This window comes from Bos indicus x Bos taurus, chromosome 10 (assembly GCF_003369695.1).
Source record: "Bos indicus x Bos taurus breed Angus x Brahman F1 hybrid chromosome 10, Bos_hybrid_MaternalHap_v2.0, whole genome shotgun sequence".
Taxonomy (NCBI): domain Eukaryota; kingdom Metazoa; phylum Chordata; class Mammalia; order Artiodactyla; family Bovidae; genus Bos; species Bos indicus x Bos taurus.
This window is the reverse complement of record NC_040085.1, coordinates 46,705,092-46,731,895: the sequence shown is the minus strand read 5'-3', so window position 1 is coordinate 46,731,895 and position 26,804 is coordinate 46,705,092. Positions and strand designations below refer to the sequence as shown.

The following is a 26,804-nucleotide window of genomic DNA, read 5'->3' as shown; positions in this document are numbered from 1 at the left end:
TGCCAGTTAATAATTCCTCTCCATATATACAGATCCTCCAACCTGCTTTTACTATTATATTAATATTTCCTTCTTAAATAGGATCAGGCAGCCAAAGATCCGAGTCATATTAGGAAGGCTTTCAACATGACAGACGGGGGCCCAAACAAACCAGAAAGGAGAAAACTTGCAGAAGATGGAGATGTTGCAGACAGCAGAGAAACTGCATTTTTTGAAAAAAGTTATAATATAATATACTATAATAAAGAGCTTCTCAGAGTGAGAAGCTGTTTTCATGTTCAAAATGTGAACAGCACTTAAGAAAGAAAAACAATTAGAGAAGAATAAAGAAATAATGGAAATTAAAAATGAAATACTTGAATTTAAAAGAATTTGAGGATGTATTTCTAAAAAAATTAGAAAAAAAAGATGGAGCACAGGAGTAGATGAGAAAAGAAATATGAAAAATTGAAATTCAGTCTAGAAGACTCAACATTACTGATAATGCAAACACCAAGAACAGAAGAAAAGGATTCTCTGAACATTATCACAGAAATAATGTAAGAACATTTCATAGCACTAAAGTGAATTTCCAGATTGAAGGAATATGTTAAGTGCTCATGTTTTGTAAAAGCACCAGTTTAGCAAAATCCTCATGGGGTAATGTCATTTTGAAATTTTGGAACACCAAGGACAAAGAAAAGGTCATAAAAACTTTCAGAGAAAAATAAACAGGGCACGCACAGATGCTATCATAATAGCATCAGAATTCTTAATAGCATCCTTAGAACCTAGAAGATAATGAAGTAATATTTAAAAATCTGACGGGAAAGTTATTTTTAACCAGGATTCTAAATCCAGCTAGACTATCATTCAAAAGTAAGCATAGAATAAAGTCATTTTTCACAATACAAAGTCTCAAACAATTTTTTCCTTTTCTTTAAAAGTTATTGGAAGAAATTCTCTGGTGGCCTACTGCTGAGGGCACAGGTTTGATCTCTCATCAAGGAACTAAGATCCCACAAGCTGTGGGGTGTGGCCAAAAAAAAAGTTATTGGACTTGTGCTTCATCAGGACAGTTCTGTAACTAAGAAAGAGGAAGACAAAGAACTTGGGAAACAATGTAGCACAAAGGGAAGAGAGCAGCTGAATCCTAATGTTGTGGGGGAGGGTAGGTCATCACGGGATAAGATGGTACTCTTATCATCTGCAAATTAATACTGGAAAGCATCTAATGGATGTAATATAGCTGATGAAGAGATTTAAGGGTAGAAAACAAGATAAGTAAAAACAGCAGTTACTACCTCTAGAAAAATTAAAGTTATAGGAGAAAGGAAAAATAACCAGAGTCTACCATTTGGCTGTTCAGTATATAGTATTATATTATCACAATAATGTAAACACAATTCGCTCTTGATTTTATTGTTGGGAAGCTAACAGAATGAGAAATTCATGTGTTGTATGTGTGTGTGTGATCTACAATATGTAAAAATGATAGGTTAAGAAATCACAGCTAGGTATTTTAGTCAGCAACATGGAGGAGAAAGAGCTACAATTTGCAATTGGTTTCCTCTGAGGAATGTGATCAGGATTGGGGATAGGAAACTGAAAAGTACAGGGTTTCATTATATCTTATTTTACGTTGGTTAAAAATTAAATTATTTAAAATGTTAGTAATATCACTCTGAAAATGCAAGTAGACATTATAAACTCATTGCAATCAGTGAGATGATGAACACTGCAGGTACGTGTATCCAAGCTGTTCCTATCTGTTAAATGACAGGTGATATCTAACGTGATTTACATTTAAAATAACCATCAAGCAAACTGATGGTGCTAAGCTAGTGGTAAGAGACAGATATATCCAGGAAGGCCCGAGACAAATCAGAGAGACAAATGTGGATGGCTTCCCCGATGGCTCAGCAGGTAAAGAATCCACCTATGATGCAGGAGACCCAGATTTGATCCCTGGGTTGAGAAGATACCCTGGAAGAGGAAATGGCAACCCACTCCAGTATTCTCACCTGAAAAATCCCATGGACAGAGGAGCCTGGCAGGCTACAGTCCAAAAGGATTGCAAAAAGTTGGACACGACTGAGTGACGAAGCGTGAACGCATGTGGTGTAATTGAACTAAATCATTGGTAAGGGTATATTAAATGGGTATATATTGCATTGGCAGGTAGGTTCTTTACCACTAGTGCCACCTGGGAAGCCTATGCCATTGCTTAAAATAGAAACCACATCCAGCACCAATTAAACAGTGACAAAAATTAAATTATCTGTGTATTTGCCTACAAAAGAAATCTCAATACATTTAAAAAGAAAGAAATAATAGTGACTTCACTTTGTGTTTTTGGCTGCTCCATGCAGTTTGCAGATCTTAGTTCCCCAGCTGGGGACTGAACCTGTGCTCTCAGCACTGCAGTCCTAACCAGTGGAAGGCAGAGGGAACTACGGTGACTTCATTTTCTGACCATAGTGCAGTGCAAATATAACTTAACAACATAGATAAAGATTCCCCAAGCCAAAACAACACAGCAAACATACCGGATATGCAAAAACTTCCTCAAAAACAACTTTTTTGTCAAATAAATCAAAACCACGAATTGAAACTATCTAGAAAATAATAATAGAAACATTTCCATGGTGGAAACTACTGGCTGCCTTCCCAATGTCCATTCTCCTCTTTTTACCAACAGAACATTGACTTTGAGAGTGTCAATGACCAGCTTAAAAAAAAAAAAAGACAACATCCTATTTCCCAATCCTTTCTTGTAGGTGGGGATGACCTACAAGTCATCCTCATCCCCATCCATGATTAAGTTCTCACCAATAAGGTGCAAGGGATTACTGGTGGGTGAGCCCTCCAAGAAAGCTCTTTAAAAAGGTTGACGCATATGGCCTAATAAACTTGTGTGTGTGATGCTGGATCAGCTATCTTGTAATTATAAGTTGTCTAATACATGTTAAAAGTAGATGAGTAGAAAGATAAAAGAGGTATTCCTCAGAAATATCCTGGCATCTATTCCAGCTCTGAACTTCCTATCTCTGGGGGGGAAAATATCCTAATTCTTAAGTTGCTATTTGGCATCTGTTCATTAGGAACCAACACTATTCCTGACATAGTCACATATCAAAATTTGTGGACTATGATCAAAGAGTGAAAAACAAATGAAGCATACAAGTCAAGAAACTGGAAATACAACAGAATAAAGGAAAGCAGAAGGAAAGAATAATTATCAAACTAGACCTCAGTAAATTAGAAAATTAAGAAAAAAAGAAATGATTGATAAGTCTAAGCTAGTTCTCTAGGGGAACAACAATTTAAAAAAATATGTAGACATGTATTTTACCTGCAAAAGTAATAGGTGAAGAAAGCACAAATGACGCTAGAAAGTAAGAAATATAGAGGAGATGAAGTGATTTATACATTGCAAAATTCTCTGCAAATAAATTTGAAAATGTGGGTCAAATAGATGATTTTCTTGGAGAATATGTTACTAGAGTGATGCCAGAATAGAAAGAAAACTTAAAAATGCTGCTAACAGTGAAAAAAATAAGATAGCAGTTTTCTGTGACCAGTTGTTTTTGCTCTTCCTGCCTCTCCGTGGCTGTCGGAGTTTTCAGAGTGAGAGTAGTGAATTTCTGGTGAGAGAACCTCTGAGTGTGGGGTGGCTGGGGCGACCTGCCTAGTGATCTATATGGTCTCTTGACGAGGGTGGTCACACACAAGAGGGGTGAAGACAGTGATTCTTGGCATTGCTATGCTATGCTAAGTCACTTCAGTTGTGTCTGACTCTGTGTGACCCCATAGACGGCAGCCCACCAGGCTTCCCCGTCCCTGGGATTCTCCAGGCAAGAACACTGGAGTGGGTTGCCATTTCCTTCTCCAATGCATGAAAGTAAAAAGTGAAAATGGAGTCGCTCAGTCGTGTCCAACTCCTGGCGACCCCATGGACTGCAGCCTACCAGGCTCCTCCGTCCATGGGATTTTCCAGGCAAGAGTACTGGAGTAGGGTGCCATTGCCTTCTCCAGATTCTTGGCATTAGGACCCATCAGAAAATAAAGAGACCTGAATTTTCAGGTTTTAATAGCAATTTTCAGGTCCTTATGTTCCTTAAACTTTTTTGTTTAAAAAAAATTTTTATTTTTAATCATTACTGTTTGATTCCTTAAAGTAAAAAATGTTTTAAACAGTGTATCCAAATAAATAATGATAAAGCTTTCAAAGCAGCATTGTGCATAAAGAAGCTTGAAAGGGTTTTGACAGGAAAATTAAGTTTTGAAAAAACAGAAATAAGCATCAGAATACCTTAGCTCTTATTAATTATTTTCATGGAAAAGTATCTTGTTCTCAAATGCTGGTAAGCTCGAACACCCTACTGGTTAAAAATAAATAGACAAAGTGTGAGGAAATGAACTAACGAAAAAAACAGGGCAACCGGCACAGCTAGAGAGAATAATTAAGCTCTGCTAAAGGCATCAGTCATTTCGCCAGTCATCCCTCCTAAGGCCAGGGTTCATGCTTGGTGTTGACAAACACCGCGGTCACATGGGCCCCTGGCATCCAGAAGGGCCTGCTTAAAAGAGCATTTGGTATTATATTAAAAGTGTTTTCTTTTCCCTGAACTTTGCAAGTTTTCTCTCATAATCTTTATTTAAAGAGATGTAATTTTAACTTAATGTCCTCTTTTTACCCCGTCTTTTTCCCTGGTAGTGGGACCAGTGAACCATGGAGCTGTATTTTGGTGAATATCAACATGTGCAACAGGAATATGGTGTCCACCTGAGACTCGCAAGTGATGAAACCAGGAAGTCCAGGAATTCCCAGCATGCTAAGGCAGGCTCCTACGGTGTCAGTATTCGGGTCCAGGGCATTGATGGCCACCCCTACATAGTCCTCAATAACACAGAGCAGTGTCTGGCAGGCACGTCTTTTTCTGAAAACGGGCCATCATTTCCAGCTCCGATGATAAACAACCTGCCCCTCCATCCCAGCAAGGGGTCTGTGGTGGAAGAGAGCAGTGCAGAAGAACTGCAGCTCCCAGAAAACCCATATGCCCCACCTGGCCCAGTAAGAAACCTGAAACAGCCCTCTGTCTTTGAGGGCAAGAATGGGGCTCTAGAGCGCAAAGAGGAGCCAAGGAAAGCATCCCCCATGCTGAACTTTGAGAGGCATCCAGAGCTTCTACAGCCCTATGATCCTGAAAAGAATGAGTTGAGCTTGAAAAATCACCAGCCTCCTGAAACCAGTTGGCTGAAAGCTTTAAGAGAAGGGACGAACAATAAGAAGGCCTGGACTTGCATGCCCAAACCTAGCCTTTCCCAGCCCACCAGCCCTCCCTCCGAAGACCCGGCCAGGTCCAATGTGACGGCCATCCGTCTGTGCAGCTCCGTGGTCATCGATGACCCCAAGAAGCAGACCTCGGTGTGTATGAACGTTCAGAGCTGCAGCAAGGAATGTCTGGCAGAGGAGGCTCTTGCCCCTAGCGGGAGGCCCCTGCCCACCCCCAGCCTGCAAGCCCACCTCGAAGCCAAGAAAACCAGACCGGATGTGCTTCCCTTCCGGCGCCAGGACTCAGCCGGGCCTGTGCTGGACGGAGCCCGGTCCCGGAGATCCTCCTCGTCATCCACGACTCCCACTTCAGCCAACTCTTTGTACAGATTTTTACTCGATGATCAAGAATGTGCCATCCACGCCGACAATGTGAATCGTCACGAAAACAGAAGGTACATCCCCTTCTTGCCTGGAACTGGGCGGGATATTGACACGGGGTCGATTCCTGGCGTGGATCAGTTGATTGAAAAATTTGACCAAAAACCTGGGATGCAGAGAAGAGGCAGGTCTGGGAAGAGAAACAGGATCAACCCAGAAGACAGGAAAAGGTCCCGAAGTGTGGACAGTGCCTTTCCTTTCGGTCTCCAGGGGAACTCGGAGTACCTAACGGAATTCAGCAGGAACCTGGGCAAGTCCAGCGAACACCTGCTGCGGCCGTCACAGGTGTGCCCGCCGCGTGCGCAGGAGCACCGGGGCAGGCAAGGTGGGGGGCGCGCCTTCGCCAGGCTGCTGGGAGCCCAGCCCAGGCCGCCCCTGCAGAACAAAGACGGGAAAGTTCCAGAAAACAAAAGTGCTCAGGAAAGTCCGACTGGGCGCACATCCTCCCTCCCAGCACAGACTAAGAAGGAGGAGGAAATCAAAACAGCCACGGCTACGCTGATGTTACAGAATCCGGCGCTGGCGACTTCCCCTGATTCAGGGACCAAGAGGATTTCCGTGAAGACGTTTACTTCCACCTCAAATACTCAGGTAATACTGGTGGGAGTCATTTTGTTTCCCTTCTAAACCATCTCCATCCTGGCTGTAGGAATAGGTATCTTCCATCTTGAATCAGTAATTGCATCATCTTGAATTAGTATTATTTTTTAGAGTTTTCCCCTGCGGATTTTGACCTGCCAATCATTCATTTTTCTAAACTAATTAAGTAACCCTAGATTCCTGTCGTGTTCTTGTTTGTGCAGTAACTTATCAAACACAATTGAGAGACTCGATTTTTCTTTTTGTGTTTGTGTAAAATCTGAAAGTATGCAGAATTTGCTTTCAAAAAACAAAGAGAGGCTCCATGCTTAGATTTGTTTAGATGTGTTAATTTTCCTCATGACATTGAGTGACTGGATTAATTTCTGTCCTGAGAAATTAGGTTAATCCTAATTCAGGTTTATCCTGAAGTGATGGAATTTCTTTAAGTGGTACATTTAGTGTTTTGGTAGTAACAATAAAAAGATGATGATAGTGATAAGATGGATTAAAAGGTTGGTAAGTGCCAGGCACTATTTGTTATGTATTACAGGATCTCACCAACCCCATGAAGGAAGGTGTTATTAACTTCTATTTACAGGTGAAAAATTGAGGTGAGGAAAAGTTAAGTACGTTGCCCAGGGTTACAGGGCTACTAAGTGGTGGAACCAGTTGTAATGAGCATCCTTACCTGAGGAATTCTTTCTGGAAAGTAGGAATGTGTTTGGAAGCTTCTGCTGTGGGGTGTTGCCTTCTTCCTGGAAGCTTCATCCTGTGATCTAATAACAGACGTTGTGTTCCAGGCCACACCGGATCTGTTAAAAGGCCAGCAGGAGCTCACTCAGCAAACCAACGAGGAGACGGCCAAGCAGATACTTTACAATTACCTCAAAGAAGGGTTAGTGATTTTCCTTCAAGGAGCACAGTATTGTCCTTTATGGCAGGCTTCTTACTTTTCTCTTCTGAGACCTTGTGTTTTGTGCTTCCTTCCTGCCCTGTGTGAGCCATTTCAGGGTTCAGGCTCCGTGGCTGGAGTTTTCATAACAGCATTTGAGACTTGGGTGGAGGAGGGTGAAGAAGGGGAAGGAAATGTAGGGAACGACATCATACTTTAAAAGTTCAAAATGACTCTGACTCTCCACTATTTTAGAAACAAATTCAAAGATAGGAAGACTGTCTATTCAGTTTTGAATTGAATCAGTCATTGACTTGAATTTGCCTCTGTATACACAAATGTAATCTATCGTCCCTTATTATAAGTTACAAATAAAAACACCACCTCTCCCCAGAGTTGATGTTGGCGGGGAGCCCCTGCTTCCATTATTTTTAATGAGTCATTTAAAAGCTGTGCTTTCCACTTACTTATCTGGGAAGGTTGAGTTTGAATAATCTGGTTTTCAGTCCTTACTTAGATACCAAATAAGCTGGGATTCTAGGCCAGGAATTTGAAGTTTCTGTTTCAGTTCTCTCATCAGATATGATTAAAAAGAAGAAAAGCTTTATACTCTGACATAACTGAAAGTCACTTGGCAAAAATACTCATTGGTATCAGAACACTTCATAGTTTTGTATTGTGGCTTACAATTTTCTGTCAGTAATGTAGAGCTGACAGAATCATTCAAAATATAAGATAGGGGCTCTTTTGAAGGAAAAAAAAGTAAAGAGATTCTTCTAACTAAGAACTAGTTATTAGTGTCTTTCTGTGAAGGGTTTTACCATGAGAAAATTAAAGTAGAAGAACTTTTAACATTTAAAATGGTTTCTCTACATTCTTTTGGTTTTTTTTGGCCCTTGATTTACTGAGAGACTGAGACAGACTTTAATGGGAGACACTTATTTAAGGAAACTTATTAACTTTTCTTAAGTGTCAGGTATGTGTGATAAAAGGTGCAGGGTGCCTAGCTGTTAATAGAACTTTATCTGACCATTACCTGTGAAAGTCTAGACAGAGGGCAGCCGTGTTGACAACCTTGGCTTGGGGGATTTATTTTTTTAAACAAAGGCTAAAACAAATTTAATATCATTGTGGGGCATTCATAGTGTCACACACATATAGGAGAGATTCCGTGTTGGAATAAATATTTGTCATTTAATTTAGGCAAGAAATAGATGACTAAATGTTTATTGGATGTCATCTTCAAGCTTATTTAGTATGTACCTGTGTCTCTTTCACATGTCTGGAAATGAAAACCTCTCTCCCAAATCAAGTGGTAAAATAGAACCAATTCTTTGGGAAAAAATGCCGTATCCATCCTGTTCTCCTCACATGGGTTCTGTCTGAACCTTCATTTTTTCCTGTTGCAGTCTATCTTTTTTTGGTTAAATTTTATTTTTCATTTTTGTCTGTGCCATGCTGGGTCTTCATTGCTGCGCAAGGGCTTTCTCTAGTTGGGGCGAGCCAGGCCTACTCACTAGTTGTGGTGCCTGGGCTTCTTTCATTGCAGAGCATGGGCTTTAGGCATGTGAGCCTCAGTATTTGTGGCGCATGGGCTTTGTTACCTTTGGCATGTGGAATCTTCCCGGACCAGGGATTGAACCAGCATCCCCTCCATTGGCAGGCAGATTCTTAACCACTGGATCACCAAGCAAGTCCCAGTTTATCTTCTTAAAGGGCTTATTGTTTGTGCGTTGTGGCACATAAACTAGTCTGAGACTAACGGTTGTGCCTTCATTTTTTAAAATTGTTTTCTGCTGTGTCTTTTCCAGAAGCACCGATAATGATGATGCTACTAAGAGGAAGGTCAACCTGGTGTTTGAGAAAATACAGACTTTGAAATCTCGAGCAGCAGGGAGCACACAAGGAAATAATCAAGTAAGGAGAAGCTTGGTGCTTTGTAGAGGGCATTTCACATGGAGCATGGCAGGCAGATTGCTTTCTTCAGTCTGTACTTTTGGTTGCAGCAGGAAGTGGGGAGTTTGCCATGTAGTAGGCAGTACCAAAGATGGAACAGCATGCTTTCACTGTTGGTAATTTGTATCTGCCTATTTTCTAGAAAGGTTTTTAAGAAATTTTACTTTTAAAAAAATCTGTAAAATAAAACAGGACAAAGTGATAGGTGGTAAAATTTAGAAAGGGAAAAGAAGACTAGGAAAAATGAAGCATTAGATGGAGAACCCTAGCATTATAGTAGGCAGGTTTGAAAAGTAAGTATGAATAGGCTTGGACACACATTCTCAAACTAGAGAATATGAAAGAGAGACTGATGGGCTGACCCGTGTGGGCTGAAGGAGTGGAATGGGGCCAAAGTTTTTTTTTGTTTTTTTTTTTTAAGAAAATCTGCCTGTTTATAATTTATTATATTGGGGACTTGGGACTGTTGAGTTGGGACTTGGGAAATTTTTTTGGTTAAGGCAGTCATCTCTTATTTAGTGAGCATCTGCTAAATGCTGGACATACTTTGTGTCACGAAGGGAAGCAGGATTTATGAGGGAGGACTAAAATCTTGTCTCTCAATTCTGTGCCACCTTGACTTGGGCCCATTTCTTGCTTGGGCATCTTCCCTTTTCCCTTGTTGGGGGAGTATTCTGCACTGGAAGGAAAGAGGAGATACCCAGAGGCAGGCAACAGGGAATATGTCTATAGCTTCTTTTTTAACTTTGGCAACATGTGAATGAAGAATATTTTAAGGCATCAACTATCCTTTTTCCTCTGTTGTTCAGTATTCCCAGACTGCTGCTCTGGTATCAAATAAAAACATTTAAAGTTTTAATTGATTAATTTACTACATATAACTGTTTATAGTTACAGATTTACATATTATATACTTATTTTTCATATATTCTGTTATATATTATGAATTGAATTTGTAAATATATAAGTTATATAAATGCACACGGGCACACAGTTCCCACTGGGGAACCGTTAAATTATATACTTTGCTTGTAGGCAGGCTTTAGGAGCTGAACAGTTTTTACAATTAGGTTAGAATTTTTTTGCTGAAACTTTTACATACAAATCATCACCATGACTGTTGCTTTTCATTTACCTGCATATTCTCTTGGAGAATGCATCCTTTGGTCTTGATGTTCAGATTGTCATTGTGGTCCCAGATGAAGGGTATCCAGCCTTAACTGGGAAAGTCGGGGTAGCCCTTCTGGAGTCAATAACTCTAATGTTGTCTCAAAATATCATAGAATTCTCCTAGACAAGGGGGAAAGGCAGGGCATTCTAGGTAGAGGGAATAGCACAAAAAACATAAAATATAAAGAGATGTGCACTTGTCATGTTTAGGGGACTGGAGGTAGTTTAGTGTAGCTGGAGGAGGGAGCTAGGATGTGGGGACCAGGCACCAGATAGGAAGGACCTTGTAAATCATGTCATTTCAGGCAGAAGGTGATAGGTTAACACTGATGGACTTTTAAATGGCCATGAGTGGTGTTGTGTTTGTAAAAATTCATTCCTTTGTAGCTTTTGGAGAGAGGTAAGATTAGAGGAAGGGAGACCAGTTAAGAAGCTGCTCCTTCTTAATCAAGCCAGAGATAATGAGGTGAACTTAGGCCCTTAGACTTCTGGCTCCAGTCAGAGTACTGTGACTGCTTAATTATCCACATTTTTCTACTCTCTGTGTCTCTCACTTATGAATCCGATTATTTGCTGGCAAAGGTTTTTATATTTTGGTGTCAGTTAAGTGACTTCCTGAAAGAGAACCCTCTCCCTTAATAGGCTGGAACCATATTGGAAAGCAGAGAAGCAGGCAGTTTTTGTTTGGAAAAGAACAACCTACAATTTTTCTCCTTGGGTTAGGTTTGAATTTCTGAGATGGATTGTTCTCATTTTGCCTAAGAAAATAGGAGGGCCTCTGTTTTTGTTGATTGTTGGTTTCCGGTCTGCTTCCCAGGAACAGATGAGGAAGTACATCATTCTAGGTTCATGCATGGCTCACACCTGGATTTGGGTGCATGAGAGCCAAGACACTGCCTTTTCTGGTTTTCATTTCTGCTTTCCCCTCCCTTTTATTTGTAATTTTCTAACCACTTTGCTATAGGGTTTTAGCCAAATCCTTTTGAGAGTGTCATCCTGTTAAATCTATACAAGAAAAAAAAAATAAAGCACCTTGAACATTTAATATCTTTGCAATTGATTGTAGGCTTCTAATTCTTCATCTGAAGTCAAAGATCTCTTGGAACAGAAGAACAAGTTGACCACAGAAGTGGCTGAACTTCAGACACAGCTTCAACTGGAAGTCAAGGTACCTGTGATTTTTCTTTGTACTATTTTATTCTTTTCTGTCTTGATTGATAGAGTATTTTAAGTACCTTGGGTTGCCCAAGTGAAATGAAAACAATTTTTTTCCCAAGAGAAACTTTCTTCCCATTACTGAGCAAATTCCTGTAAATTTAATTCCTGTTTTCTGAAGACTTTTTTTTTTGGTAAGTAACCAAAATCATGGCTGCAGATGGTGACTGCAGCCATGAAACTAAAAGATGCTTGCTCCTTGGAAGAAAAGCTATCACCAACCTAGACAGCCTATTAAAAAGCAGAGACATTACTTTACCAACAAAGGTCTGTCTAGGCAAAGCTATGGTTTTTCCAGTAGTCATGTATGGATGTGAGAGTTGGATTGTAAAGAAAGCTGAACACCAAAGAATTGATACTTTTGAACTGTGGTGCTGGAGAAGACTCTTGAGAGTCCTGTGGACTGCAAGGAGATCCAACCAGTCCATCCTAAAGGAAATCAGTCCTGAATATTCATTGGAAGGGCTGATGCTGAAGCTGAAACTCCAATACTTTGGCCACCTGATGCAAAGAACTCATTGGAAAAGACCCTGATGCTGGGAGGGATTGAAGGTGGGAGGAGAAGGGGACGACGGAGGATGAGATGGTTGGATGGCATCACCGACTTGATGGACATGAGTTTGAGTAGGCTCCTGGAGTTGATGATGGACAGGGAAGCTGCAGTCCATGGGTTTGCAAAGAGTTGGACATGACTGAGCGACTGAACTGAACCAAAGCATGTAGAGAATGTTGGCTTTGACAGAGTAACAGAAATGCTGTTGGATTCAGATGGGCAAATTGGAAACTAAATGTATATAAAATGTCTGGACTAGGTAGTAGAAAGAGCAGAATGTGATTAAGATGTGTTTGTGTTTTTCTTTTAGAAGTATTACAATTCATTAAGTGTTCAGTATTCTTTCTAGTTGTGAACTCTTATGCTTTAATTTGGAGAAGGCAGTGGCACCCCACTCCAATATTCTTGCCTGGAAAATCTCATGGACAGAGGAGCCTGGTAGGCTGCAGTCCATGGAGTCGCTAAGAGTCGGACATGACTGAGTGACTTCACTTTCACTTTTCACTTTCATGCATTGGAGAAGGAAATAGCAACCCACTCCAGTGTTCTTGCCTGGAGAATCCCAGGGACGGGGGAGCCTGGTGGGCTGCCGTCTATGGGGTCGCACAGAGTCAGACACGACTGAAGCAACTTAGCAGATGCCTTAATTGCACAGTTCCATCAGGTTGTTTAATAATCTAAATGCAGAGACATGGAGTCCATCTGAGATTCAGGATTCAGTGGGGTGACATTAGTGTACAGTGGAGGTGCTTTAACTCACACACATTTGTTTTAGAATCAGCAGAACATCAAAGAAGAGAGAGACAGGATGAAAGCAGACTTAGAAGTGTTGCAAAGCCAGCATGACAGCAAGGTGGAGGAGAGCACTGTGCTGCAGCGGCGGCTGGAGGAAAGTGAGGGGGCGCTCCGGAGACACCTGGAGGAGTAAGTGTGGGCCCAGAGTCTGAGCCCTCCCCACCCAGGCTCCTGAGCCCATGGAGCCAGATTCTTTCTGTCCATTTAATTCTCCGCAACCTTCAGATCTTCATAGGGGCTGGTGAATCTGCCTTTTTTCCCTCTTACCCTTGCAAAATTGTAAAACCAGTGACGTGTAGACTGGTAAGCAGAATTTAAAAATTATTTGTGCACCTCAAAGGAGGTTTTATAAAATTCTAGCCCTTAAAGTGGATCTCATGGCAGGTTAAGTGAGCAGCTGGGAATCCCGAGTGTTGTATCTAGAGATACTTTAAGAGCCTGAGTCCAGTCTCTACAAAGCAATGTCATGTGACCTCCACAGTCTTCTGCGTTCAGAGTTTTATCCTGGACGATGCTGGCTTTTGTGACCAGTGTTTATACTTCTTTTGTGTCTTTAGAGAGAAAGTCAAGCCCAAACGGCCCTGCCATTTTGTTGTATTAAAATCTGTGACAGTGGATATTTTATTCATTTCAAGAGATTTAAAAGAGAAAGATTAGCAATAGACCCACCACCGTTTTTTCCCTACTTGCTCTTGTTGCAAGAGCATCCTATCTAAAGAGTCTGTGTAGATAAAAACCTGTCCACATGTAGAAATCCATGAACAAGAAACCAGAGCCTACAGTTATGTGATTGTTGGGATTCTAGCAGTGATTTAAGAACATACAAGTAAAATACCTGACCCAGTTGTGTGAGGAGAATGTCTAAATGAATGTGTATGTCATCTGAACAAATGTGGCATATACAAAGGAATACTTCGAATACCTCATGGTAAGTGTTTTATATCTGATTAAATTTGTGTGAAATACAGAATGAGCATGTATAACATGTGGGATGTCTGAATGTGTGAGCTGCATCTCAATAAATTGTATTCTAACCTGAAAAAAAAAAATCTGTGACAAAAGGACTTGAAACGAAGGTCTGAAATGAATGGTGCAGTGAAGTCCACTGGCTTTGACAGAAGCTTTATGTGAGAGGTTAAGCAGGAGTGAAATCTAGAGGGAAATTCAAGAACAGTAGGACATTGTATCATAAAAGCATTTCATTACCTTTGCCATTTTGATGGTATGGTGTGTGCTTTTAAAATATTCTTAGAGGTTAATTTCAGAAAAGAGGTTGAAAAGAAAAAAACCCTGAAATTTAGTGTAGTAAAGACTTTACTGTGTTTGAGTGTCTCCTGAGGAGGTACGGGTCAGCAGTGGACTGCTACAGGGGCAGGGGCTCTGGGTACAATAGACATGGTATGGCATAAGCCCTCTTGGAGGAGGTCGCCATTAACCCCACCATAGAGCCCCCAGAACTTACACAGGACTGGGGAAACACACTCTTGGAGGGCACAAACAGAAGAACCTTCAGCACACCAGGACCCAGGAGAAAGGAACAGTGACCCCCACAAGAGATTGACCCAGACTTGCCCGTGAGTGTCCAGGAGTCTCTGGCAGAGGCATGGGTCGGTGGTGGCCTGGTGCAGGGCTGGGGGCACTGACTGTAGCAGTGCCTGCATGGGAGCTTTTGAAGGAAGTCGACATTATCTTCATTACCTCCACCATAGTTTGGCTTCAGGTCAAATAGCAGGGAGGGAACACAGCCCTGCCCATCAACAGAAAATTGGATTAAAGATTTTCTGAGCATGGCCCTGCCCATCAGAACAGGACCCAGTTTCCCCCTCAGTCAGTCTCTCCCATCAGAAAGCTTCCATAAGCCTCTTATCCTTCTCCAACAGAGGGCAGACAGACTGTGGTTTTCCCTCACAGAAAGCTAACCAATCTGATCACATGGACCACAGCCTTGTCTAACTCAATGACACTATGAGCCATGCTGTGTAGGGCCACCCAAGACAGAAGGGTCATGGTGGAGAGTTCTGACAAAACGTGCTCCACTGGAGAAGGGAATGGCAAACCACTTTAGTATTCTTGCCTTGAGAACCCCATGAACAGTATGAAAAGGCAAAAAGATAGGACACTGAAAGATGAACTCCCCAGGTCGGTAGATGCCCAGTATGCTACTGGAGATCAGTGGAGAAATAACTCCAGAAAGAATGAAGAGATGGAGCCAAAGCAACAACACCCAGCTGTGGATGTGACTGGTGATAGAAGCAAGGTCCAGTGCTGTAAAGAGCAATATTGCATAGGAACCTGGAATGTTAGGTTCATGAATCAAGACAAATTGGAAGTGGTCAAACAGGAGATGGCAAGAGTGAACGTCGACATTTTAGAAATCATTGAACTAAAATGGACTGGAATGGGTGAATTTAACTTAGATGACCATTATATCTACTGCTATGGGCAAGAATGCCTTAAAAAAAATGGAGTAGCCATCATAGTAAACAAGAGTCCAAAATGCAGTACTTGGATGCAGTCTCAAAAATGACAGAATGATCTCTGTTCATTTCCATGGCAAACCATTCAGTATCACAGTAATCTAAGTATATGCCCCATAGAAGAAGATGAAGAAGAAGTTGAACGGTTCTGTGAAGACCTACAAGACCTTCTAGAACTACCACCCAAAAAAGATGTCCTTTTCATTATAGGGGACTAGAAAGCAAAAGTAGGAAGTCCAGAAATACCTGGAGTAACAGGCAAATTTGGCCTTGGAGTACAGAACGAAGCAGAGCAAAGGCTAGTAGAGTTTTGCCAAGAGAATGCACTGGTCATAGCAAACAACGTCTTCCAACAACACAAGAGAAGACTCTACACACGGACATCACCAGATGGTCAACACCGAAATCAGATTGATTATATTTCTTGCAGCCAAGGATGGAGAAGCTCTATACAGTCAGCAAAAACAAGATCGGAAGCTGACTGTGGGTCAGATCATGAATTCCTTATTGCCAAATTCAGACTTAAATTGAAGAAAGTAGGGAAAAACCACTAGACCATTTAGGTATGACCTAAATCAAATCCCTTATGATTACACTGCTGCTGCTACTAAGTCGCTTCAGTCATGTCCGACTCTGTGCAACCCCGTAGACGGCAGCCCAACAGGCTCCGCCATCCCTGGGATTCTCCAGGCAAGAACACTGGAGTGGGTTGCCATTGCCTTCTCCAGTGCATAAAAGTGAAAAGTGAAAGTGAAGTTGCTCAGTCGTGTCCAACTTGTAGCGACCCCATGGACTGCAGCCTACCAGGCTCCTCTGTCCATAGGATTTGCCAGGCAAGAGTACTGGAGTGGGTTGCCATTGCCTTCTCCCATGATTATACAGTGGGAGTGACAAATAAATTCAAGGGATTAGATCTGATAGAGTGTCTGAAGAACTATGGACAGAGGTTTATGACATTGTACAGGAGGCAGGGATCAAGACAATCCCCAAGAAAAAGAAATGCAAAAAGGCAAAATGGCTGTCTGAGGAGGCCTTACAAATAGCTATGAAAAGAAGACAAGTGAAAGGCAAAGGAGAAAAGGAAAGATATACCCATTTGAATGCAGAGTTCCAAAGAATAGCAAGGAGAGATAAGAAAGCCTTTCTTAGCAATCAATGCAAAGAAACAGAGGAAGACAATAGAATGAGAAAGACTAGAGATCTCTTCAAGAAAATCAGAGATACTAAGGGAGCATTTCATGCAAAGATGGGCTCAATAAAGGACAGAAATGGTATGGACCTAACAGAAGCAGAAGATATTAAAAAGAGGTGGCAAGAATAGAAGAACTGTACAAAAAAGATCTTCATGATCCAGATAATCAGGATGGTGTGATCACTCACCTAGAGCTAGACATCCTGGAATGTGAAGTCAAGTGGGCCTTAGGAAACATCACTATGAACAAAGCTAGTGGAGGTGATGGAATTCCAGTTGAGCTATTTGAAATCCTAAAAGATGATGCTGTGAAAGCGCTGCACTCAGTATGCCAGCAAATTTGAAAAACTCAGCAGTGGCTACAAGACTGGAAAAGTTCAATTTTTGTTCCAATTCCAAAGAAAGGTAATGCCAAAGAATGCTCAAACTGCTACACAATTGCACTCATCTCACATGCTAGCAAATTAATGCTCAAAATTCTCCAAACCAGGCTTCAACAGTATGTGAACTGTGAACTTCCAGATGCTCAAGCTGGATTTAGAAAAGGCAGAGGAACCAGAGATCAAATTGTCAACATCTGCTGGGTCATCGAAAAAGCAAGAGAGTTCCAAAAAAACACGTACTTTGGCTTTATTGACTATGCCAAAGCATTTATGTGAATCACAACAAACTGAAAAATTCTTAAAGAGATGGGAATACCAGACCACCTGACCTGCCTCCTGAGAAATCTGTATGCAGGTCAGGAAGCAACAATTAGAACTGGACATGAAACAACAGACTGGTTCCAATTCGGGAAAGGAGTATGACAAGGCTGTATATTGTCACCCTGCTTATTTCAGTTATATGCACAGTACATCATGAGAAATGCTGGATTGGATGAAGCACAAGCTGAAATCAAGATTGCCAGGAGAAATATCAATAACTTCAGATATGCAGATGACACCACACTTATGCCAGAAACAAAGAACTAAAGAGCCTGTTGATGAAAGTGAAAGAGGAGAGTAAAAAAGTAGGCTTAAAACTCAACATTCAGAAAACTAAGATCATGTCATTCGGTCCCATCACTTCTTTGCAGATATATGGGGAATCAGTGGAAACAGTGAAAGACTTTACTTTCTTGGGCTCCAAAATCACTGCAGACAGTGACTGCCACCATGAAATTAAAAGACGCTTGCTCCTTGGAAGAAAAGCTTTGACCAACCTAGACAGCATATTAAAAAGCAGACACATTATTTTGCCAACTAAGGTCAGTCTAGTCAAAGCTATGGTTTTTCCAGTAGTCATATATGGATGTGAGAATTGAACTATAAAGAAAGCTGAGCTGCAAAGAATTGATGCTTTTGAACTGCAGTGTTAGAGAAGACTCTTGAGAGTCCCTTGGACAGCAAGGAGATCTAACCAGTCCATCCTAAAGGAAATCAGTGCCAAATATTCATTGGAAGGACTAATGCTGAAACTGAAACTCCAATACTTTGGCCACTTGATGCGAAGAACTGACTCATTTGAAAAGACTCTGATGCTGGGAAAGATTGGACGTAAGAGGAGAAGGGGATGGCAGAGGATGAGATGGTTGGATGGCATCACCGACTCAATGGATGTGAGTTTGAATAGGCTCCTGTAGTTGGTGATGGACAGGGAAGCCTGACGTGCTGCAGTCCATGGGGTCGCAAAGAGTAGGGTACAACTGAGCGACTGAACTAAAAGACTTTACAAAATAAAAAAGGTAGAACAGCTGTGAGTTTAATTTGGAACAGAGGTCGGCAAACTTTTCTCTGTTAGATAATAAATGTTTTAGAGTTTATGGACCGTACTGTATGAAATTGTTCATTTCTGCCATTGTATTGTGCAAATGACCATAAGCAATACATGAATGAGCATGGTTTTGTTCCAATAAAACTTTATTTTCAAAAGCAGGCAGTGGGCCAGATTGGCCCACGGGTCATAATTTGCTGACTCTCCTGGTCTGGAGTACTGAGAGTGGGGTTGGTCCAGAGTCAGGTGCCTTTAGTGAAAACATTTATCATAAAAGTTGTGCTCTATGGCCTAATTTCTTATCTTCTCTATCCAAATTCTAGTACCCTGTGGTCTCCTTTTGGGGAAGAATATTGCTGTATAACCTTTCCCATTACAATGGCTTGAGTTCTCACTTGTCTTCTCCTTGGGCAGTTAGACTGCAGGTATAGTTCTTACCAGTGCCTTTCTGGTTTGTGATATTTTGTTCAGCGCAGAACAGAGAATGGGAGGCTACTTGGGGACTTAGATGACTCTATTTGACCATCTGAAGGTCTGAAAACAGACTGGATGAAAATAAGCAGAGACCAAGAGAATCTCTCTCGTGGGTTTCCTTTTCTGCCAGGCTGTTCCAAGTGAAGATGGAACGGGAGCAGCACCAGACTGAAATCAGAGATCTCCAGGATCAGCTCTCGGAAATGCATGATGAGTTGGACAGTGCAAAACAATCCGAGGACAGGGAGAAGGGGGCTCTGATCGAGGTAAGCTGGGCCGGAGGTGTCGGGTGGGTGGGGATGGGGAGCTGTTGTCTGTTGTGTGCTGCTTGTTCTGCTGGTGAATATGGTTCCCTTTTGTGAGAGCATCACGTGTTAACTCACATGGAGTCCCAGTCCAAATCCAACAGTTGTCCGCATGTTTCCGTATTTACTCCATTTTTTCTTCTGTCCGGCCGTTCAACTTTGTTTTTTAAAAATTCATCTATCTATTCATCTTAATGAACTTTTTCAAGGGAATTTACAGATAATACCACATTGCACCCCTAAGCTGTTCAACATGCATTTAAATCGTTAGATAATTTTCTTATAACTACAATACTATTATCATATCCCCTTCATGGATCACAGCCTTGTCATGGTGAAGGAGCTTGCATAACTCAGTGAAGCTACGAGCCATGCCATGCAGGGCCACCTAAGATGGATGGGTCAAAGTAAACAGTTCTGACAAGTTGTCCATTGGAAGAAGGAATGGCAACCCACTCCAGTATTCTTGCCTGGGAAATCCCGTGGACAGAGGAGCCTGGCGGGCTGCAGTCCATGGGGTCACAAAGAGTCGTATACGACTGAGTGACTAACAAATGGCTACACGTGGTGCACAGCAACTGTGATGTGAGCTTCCGTTTTGGTGATGTGTTTTCAGGTAGAGGCTAATAATGAGACTCTCAGGAAAGGGAAACAGAGCACATCTTTTCTTAAAAATGTTCCTGGTGTTGCTGGCTTTCTGGTTATTTGCCTCTTTCTTGTAACGGGAGCTATATCTTCTACCGCTGCCTTTCTGCACGATAAGTTTGGACACAGTGAGCTTCTCTGTGCTAAAATGGGTTTCTCTCCATCTGGAAAATTGTCCTCACTATTTTTATCAATTTCCTTTGATATGTCAGTGACATTTAAAAAATGATCTATGGTTTTTATATCAAATTAAATAGACCCCATCTCCTCATCACTTTCAGTTTATTCTTCATATCTTAATAAAAAGTGGCCAGGGGGAATCTGATAACAGATTACAGTTGTAGCCAACTTTTCCACTGGACTTGGCTTAGAATAGACTCTTAAACTCAGTGAACATTAAACGCTTCTGCTTTTGAATGCTTGGAAATGCTTGAAGGCCCTGTATTTTGTGAGGCCTGCATAATGAACAAGATTTTTCAGGAAATATCTTTTAATACTGTACATTCTGTTAAATGACATTGGGCCTCTATATGGAGTCACTATGAAAAAAGGATAGAATCATTATTAAAAAAAAAAAAAAGATGAAAGAAAGAAGAAAGGAAGACAGTAGAAAATGCCTATTCTCTTAGGATAAGCCAGATATTAATTGACCAAGAATAGAATGACTGTGTTATTCTTAAGTAACCAACTGATGGTTTTGAATTTCTTTTAAAATTTAAGATACAAAAATAATTATAGCTCAAGTAGTCAGTCATTTCTTTGACCCTGAGTATGTTTCCCTTTGTTTTGGTAAGTAAGTGAAGTCCTCAGTCGTGTCCAACTCTTAGCGACCCCATAGACTGTAGCCTACCAGGCTCCTCTGTCCATGGGATTTTCCAGGCAAGAGTACTGAAGTGGATTGCCATTTCCTTCTCCAGGGGATCTTCCCAACCCAGGGCTCGAACCCAGGTCTCCCACATTGTAGACAGGCGCTGTACCGTCTGAGCCACCAGGGAAGCCCAGTGGTGTTTTATCCCTGACCTTTACCAAGATGCAAGTACTTAGGTATCAGTAAAATATTCTGGTTATGAAATCTTGTTGGTTTAGGGGTAGACTGCTGCTCAGAAATAACATCTCTAACATAAGTATAAGCTTATTTTGAAGTGATGTTACTGAATATTATACACAGTAAAGAAAATGATGATTCTCACCAGCTGTGTTGCAATTTCTAGGCCATCTTTCTGTGGGAAAAATGACGTAATTCTTTGTCAGCTGTACGTTTTTTTGAGGGGAGGGCACACCATGTAGCATGTGAGAGCTTAGTTTCCTGACTAGGGATCAAACCCGTGCTCCCTACAAATTTAAGAATCCATCCTGAACCCTCCTCTCTCCTCCCTCCCCATACCATCCCTCTGGGTCGTCCCAGTGCACCAGCCCCAAGCATCCAGCATCGTGCATTGAACCTGGACTGGCATCTCGTTTCATACATGACATTTCACATGTTTCTTAAATTTGTAAGGAATATATTAAATTAAAAAAAAAATGATATAAATTTGTTAAAAGTACTATAAATAATTCCCCTGGAGCAGAAAATGGCAACCCACTAAAATATTCTTGCCTGGGAAATCTCATGGACAGACGAGCCTGGTGGGCTACAGTCTATGGGGCTGCAAGAGTCAGACACGGCTTAGCGACTAAACCACCACCACCACTATAAATAATTAAGATGACTGTCATTGCTGAATATATTTTATTATAGTTCAATTTCATGACAGTGATAATCATTTACTGAGCATCTATTAACATGCAAGGCATTGTGTTACATACATTATCCATGTTTGTAGCCCTCTAATAATATTATCTAAGAATATTAATGCCCTCTAATAATTCTGCAAGGTAATTGCAAAAAAAAACAAAAACAAAAACAAACCCGTGCTCCCTGCAGTGGAAGCAAGGAGTCCTAACCACTGGACTGTCATGGAATTTCCATTTCTTTTCTTTATGTTTGATTTTTGGATTGTCAGCTGTAGTTTTGATATATGACCTTTACTTGTCTTTTCAGTGAGCAAGGGCTTCTGTGGAAGCTTTTGTGCAAAGGGTCTAGATCAGCGTTTTTTCTCCTGTTGACATGGAATACCTATGGGTAGGTGGTCTGTGAAGATGTTCTGTGGACCTGTGAGTGGCTCTGGATGTTCTGGTCTGTGTCTTTCTGTGGCCCTCCTGTCAGGACCACCTCTGGCCTGTTGCTGTGAACAGCCAGCTCCCAGAGCATGCTTCCTTTTCTTCTCAACTTTCCTTGTTGTCTTTTCAGGTTCTGGGCAGGTTTCTTTGCTTCAGTTCAAACAGGTAGACCTCCTTCTAGGCACTTCCAACTGAATCCAGTACCCTTTTCACTTGCATCCGAGAGACAGAGCACAGCCACACCACTTGCTCCTCAGCCTCTCTGGAGCATGTAGTTTTGTTGTCAGGCCTGCAGAGGCTGTACAGTGAAGGGAACCAGCATTGTTATCCAGTCTGGGTCTCATCTTGGCTCTATCACTTATATGCTAGGTGATCTTAGGCATGTTATTAATAGCATCTCAGAACTCCAGTTCTTTTTTTAATTAATAAGAACAATAGTATTCATCTCCTATGATTTTTAGAAGTGCTTAGCATAATTCTTATTATGTAGTTAGTACAAATAGTTAGTCTTTTTAGCCTAACCCCTCTACTCCTCCCCATCCACTCCCAAATATACATCTATACTAGGTCTTTATCTCCTGTGGCTTCATGTGAAGCTAGCCTGGATGTGTATAGGTTTTGAAAGGGCTGATTCTGCGTACCCAGAGTTTTCCTCTGTTTTCTTTGATGGGAGTCTGTAGACTGGCATGTGCATCTCTGGTGGACGTTTGCATATATTTTGAGATTTATATGTTTTACTCTTGTATCATCGGTGGCTCAATGGTAAAGAATTCGCCTGCCAATGCAGGAGACGTGGGTTTGATCCCTGGGTCTGGAAGATTCCCTGGAGAAGGAAATGGCAACCCACTCCAGTATTCTTGGCCTGGGAAATCGCACAGACAGAGGAGGCTGGCGGGCTACAGTCCTTGGGGTCGCAAAGAATCAGACACGACTGAGTGACCAGAAAGCAGCAATATGTTTTCTCCTACTTCTTTGGCTTGATATAATTGACAGTAAAGCCTCAGAGGTGATGAAGTTTTTGAAATTTCTCTGTGCCTTTTGGTCTCTACCCTGGAAAGCTTCAAGTGCTACTCAGTGATACGGTGAGGTGTAATCTGATTGGATTTGTACAGCAGAGTCCATTTAAGCAGCAGCCCCCAGTTACAGATAACAGTGTGTTGGTGTAGAATTGACCATAAAAACTTAGTTTCTTGACATGCATTGGTGGCAGTACACAAAAGGCAACATGAAACACAGATATATCCTGGAAAAGATAAGTGTGGGAAGAGGAACTGCGTTATCGTCAGAACAATTGAGAAATGTGTGAAAGTAAGGGCAGGAAACAGGAGTACGCTCACAAGGGCTGCTGTGAAGAAGCTGGCAGGAGGCTCCAGGAAGACCTAGAGGGGTTGCCAATAGCAACAGTGATGTGTGTGTGTGTGGAGGTGTTTCTAATAGCCCTGAACTGGACAGGGGAAGCCACAGGCATCTCCTTAGATAAATAGCAGAATGGGGTATATTTTCATAAATTTGCATATGTGTTTTGTGTTTGGTGCTTTGGAAGAGTCAGAGTTGCTCTAGTTACCTGGATGATTCTCTGTAAGTTTCTTCTGAGCTTACTAATGCCTGCTAGCTAGATTCTTGAGGAACTAAGTCTTAGTCTGTGCAGTGCAGCTCCGCCCTGGAATTGCAGAGGCTCCCCTGCTTTAATGGGGCTTCCCTGGTAGTTCAGCTGGTAAAGAATCTGCCTGAAATGCAGGAGACCCTGGTTCAATTCCAAGGTTGAGAAGATCCGCTGGAGAAGGGATTGGATACCCACCCCAGTATTCTGGCCTGGAGAATTCCTTGGGGTTGCAAAGAGTTGGACACGACTGAGCAACTTTCACTTTCCCCTGATTTAATGTACGTACATGCCCTAGAGCAATGGTCCTCAACCTTTTTCACGACTGGTTTTGTGGAAGACAGTTTTTCCACAGACCAGGGCAAGGTTGGGGGGTTGATTCAAGTGCATTATGTTTATTGTGCACTTTATTTCTATTGTTGGTACTTTGTGATATAATTTATAATAATTATACAACTCACCATAATGCAGTATCAATGGGAGCCCTGAGCTCGTTTTCCTGCAACTAGATGGCCCATCTGGGAGTTTTGATATGAGTTTGCAGGCAATAGATTTATTACGGTCTCTGTGCAGTCAAATTTCTCTGCTAATAATGTGTATTTGCAGCTGCTCCCCAGTGCTTAGCATCACTGCTTCAGCTCCACCTCAGATCACCAGGCATTAGATTCTCATAGGGAGTGCACAACCTAGATCCCTCACACGCACAGTTTACAGTAGGGCTCATGTTCCTATGAGAATCTAATGCCACTGCTGATCTGACAGGAGGCGGAGCTGAGGTCACAGTGCCAGTGATGGGGAGCAGCTGTAAATACAAATGAAGCTTTTTCCCATTGCTCACCTCCTCCTGCTGTGCAGCCTGCTTCCTAACAGGCCACAGACCAGCATCGGTCTGTGACCTGGGGGTTGGAGACCCCTGCCCTAGAGCAAAGGAAGGAAATTCCATTGTCAGTTATTCTTAAATTGATACAAATAGTGTCACCCCCTCATCAGTGACCCACGTCTTGAATGCAAAATAGTTTTCTCTGTTGAGACCTCAGTTCTCAGGTGACAGCCCTTCCTCCAGTTCTACAGGAGCTCCAAGAGGACAGGATGTGTATTTACTCATGAACTACCAGTGAAGGAATGGATGAGTTTAGAATTCTGACATCTCCAGACTCTTGCTGTACTGCCCATGCTAATATATGCCCAGAACAGGCCTGCTCCCAGCAATCACTGATCCACCCATCAAAAATATAAATCAGATGTGTTTTCTTTTCAAGAAATGGATAATCTTGTGAGTGAAAGTGAAAGTCGCTTAATAGTATCTGACTCTCTGCAACCTCACGGACTATACAGTCCATGGAAATTCTCCAGGTCAGAATACTGGAGTGAGTAGCCTTTCCCTTCTCCAGGGGATCTTCCTGACCCAGGAATTGAACCAGGGTCTCCTGCATTGTGGGTGGATTCTTTACCAGCTGAGCCACAAGGGAAGCCCAAGAATACTGGAGTGGGTAGCCCATCCCTTCTCCAGTGGATCTTCCTCACCCAGGAACCAAACTGGGGTCTCCTGCATTGCAGGCGGATTCTTTACCAGCTGAGAGAGACAAGCAAATAGAATCTAGATATAAGGATTGTAGAGTAAAAGTATTAAGTACTGTGAGAAGCACAGCTAAAATGAGGTTGGGTATTCAGGAAGGGGATTCAAGGAAGACTTCTTGGAGTAGGTCATACAGTGTCTGAGTCTTGAGAGGTTTTCTGAAAGACAGAGACAGATGGGACCAAGATGGGTGAAGGATCCCCCTGACAGAAGATACCTTGTGGATGATGGCATAGACTGCAGGTGAGAAATTGGAGGTGGGGGAGCTGTTGGGTAGCTCGTGCAAACCACCTGGGCCGGAGGTGAGGAGAGCCTAACCCTGGAGAGGGGAAGGAAAGGGTCTAAGATGTTACAGAACTATTTAGTCACGAGGGACAAGGATGAGAGGGATCAAGGTCGTTGCCAAGCTCCCTAGCCTGTGAGCTCCCGAGCAGGTGCTGATGTCCCTGAGAGTAATGAACAAAGGGAGAAGAGAGGAAGGGACTTGATGAATCCACTGAGAGACATAAGCCTCCGTAGGTGCCTGAGGGACATCCACATGGCCGAGTCTTGCAGGTCTGAACTCAGATAAGAGTTGGAGGTAAAGGTTTGGGAGTTATTTATGTAGAATTAATAGTTGGAAAACAAAACAAAACTAGGTGAACTTGCCAAAAAAGAATGAAGAATGTGAAGTCACATTCTTAGGGATCATCTTAGCTTTTTAGGAAGAGGGAGGGAAAAGCCAGAAAAGATTGTCACAGAAAAAGTGGCCCAAGGGAAGAAAACAGGAGCATGTAGTATCTTTGAACTGCAGGGGAAAGAGAATTCTAAGGGTACGAATACAGAGGCTCAAAGCTTGTGTGAGCTCAGCTGCTCAGTCATGTCTGATTCTTTGTGGCCCCATGGACTGTGGCCCTCCAGGTTCCTCTGTCTATGGGATTTTCCTGCAAGAATACAGGAGTGGGTTGCCATTTCCTCCTCCAGGGCATCTTCCCAATCCAGGGATTGAACCTGCGTCTTCTGGACTGGCAGGTGTGTTCTTTACCACTGAGCCAGCTGGGAAGCCCCAAAGAGGATCAAAGGAGAGTAAAGAAAAGTGAAGACTGAGCAAAGGCCTTTGGATGTTGAGATGAAGAGGCCAACCTTGGAGGGAACAGGGGTAGTAGAGTAGGAGCAAAAGCCATTTGCAAGAGATTAAGGGTGATCAAGAAGTACACACAGTGAGTAGAAATTATACTTTCAAAAGTTTGGTGGAAAGCTTGGTTTTTTATGTGTGTGTTTTGTTTGTTTTTGCCCTTGACTGAGAGGATTCTTGTCCCCTGAGGAAAAGGACATAGATGCAAGGAAACAGAAAGGAACAAAATGACAAGAAAAAAAAAAAGACGACTGATCAGTAAAGACTTGGAGCAGGCTGGTGAGGAGGAAGCTGGCTGTCTGTGAAGTGGCTTGGGGCAGGGAGGAGGCCTGGCATGCAGAGGAGCTAGGTGGTCAAGCCCAAGTCCTGGCTGAGTGCACAGTAGGGACGTCTGTGGAGCAGGGGGAGCCTGAGCTTGAGGGTTGCGGAGCAGGTCTGATAAGGAACGGTGACCTGAGAGGAGTGCCCAGCTTAGGCAGGACACAGTTATGTTGAGGTGATGCCACTGGTAGTGGAACTTGCTGCCCCAGTTTGGTGACTTTGCTCGTGAGCAGTGAGGTTATGAGGCAGGGAAGGTGGGGAATATGTGACTGTTATACCTGCTCAGAATGGAGCAGAGGCATCCTGAGGACTTGGGCTGTGGGCTCA

At 42.3% G+C, this 26,804-nt stretch overlaps 1 protein-coding gene across 2 annotated transcripts in view; it reads left to right on the top strand.

Annotated features, from left to right (window-relative positions):
* The window catches only part of CGNL1 (cingulin like 1), a 170,246-nt gene that overhangs the window by 55,951 nt on the left and 87,491 nt on the right, over positions 1 to 26,804 (top strand). For both annotated transcript variants that reach the window (XM_027553903.1, XM_027553904.1), the window contains 6 exons: positions 4,700 to 6,289; positions 7,081 to 7,175; positions 8,984 to 9,089; positions 11,365 to 11,466; positions 12,842 to 12,990; positions 18,887 to 19,022. In XM_027553903.1, the coding sequence (XP_027409704.1) occupies positions 4,715 to 6,289; positions 7,081 to 7,175; positions 8,984 to 9,089; positions 11,365 to 11,466; positions 12,842 to 12,990; positions 18,887 to 19,022 (2,163 nt within the window). In that variant the 5' untranslated portion in view covers positions 4,700 to 4,714. The remainder of the gene's footprint in view (positions 1 to 4,699; positions 6,290 to 7,080; positions 7,176 to 8,983; positions 9,090 to 11,364; positions 11,467 to 12,841; positions 12,991 to 18,886; positions 19,023 to 26,804) is intronic.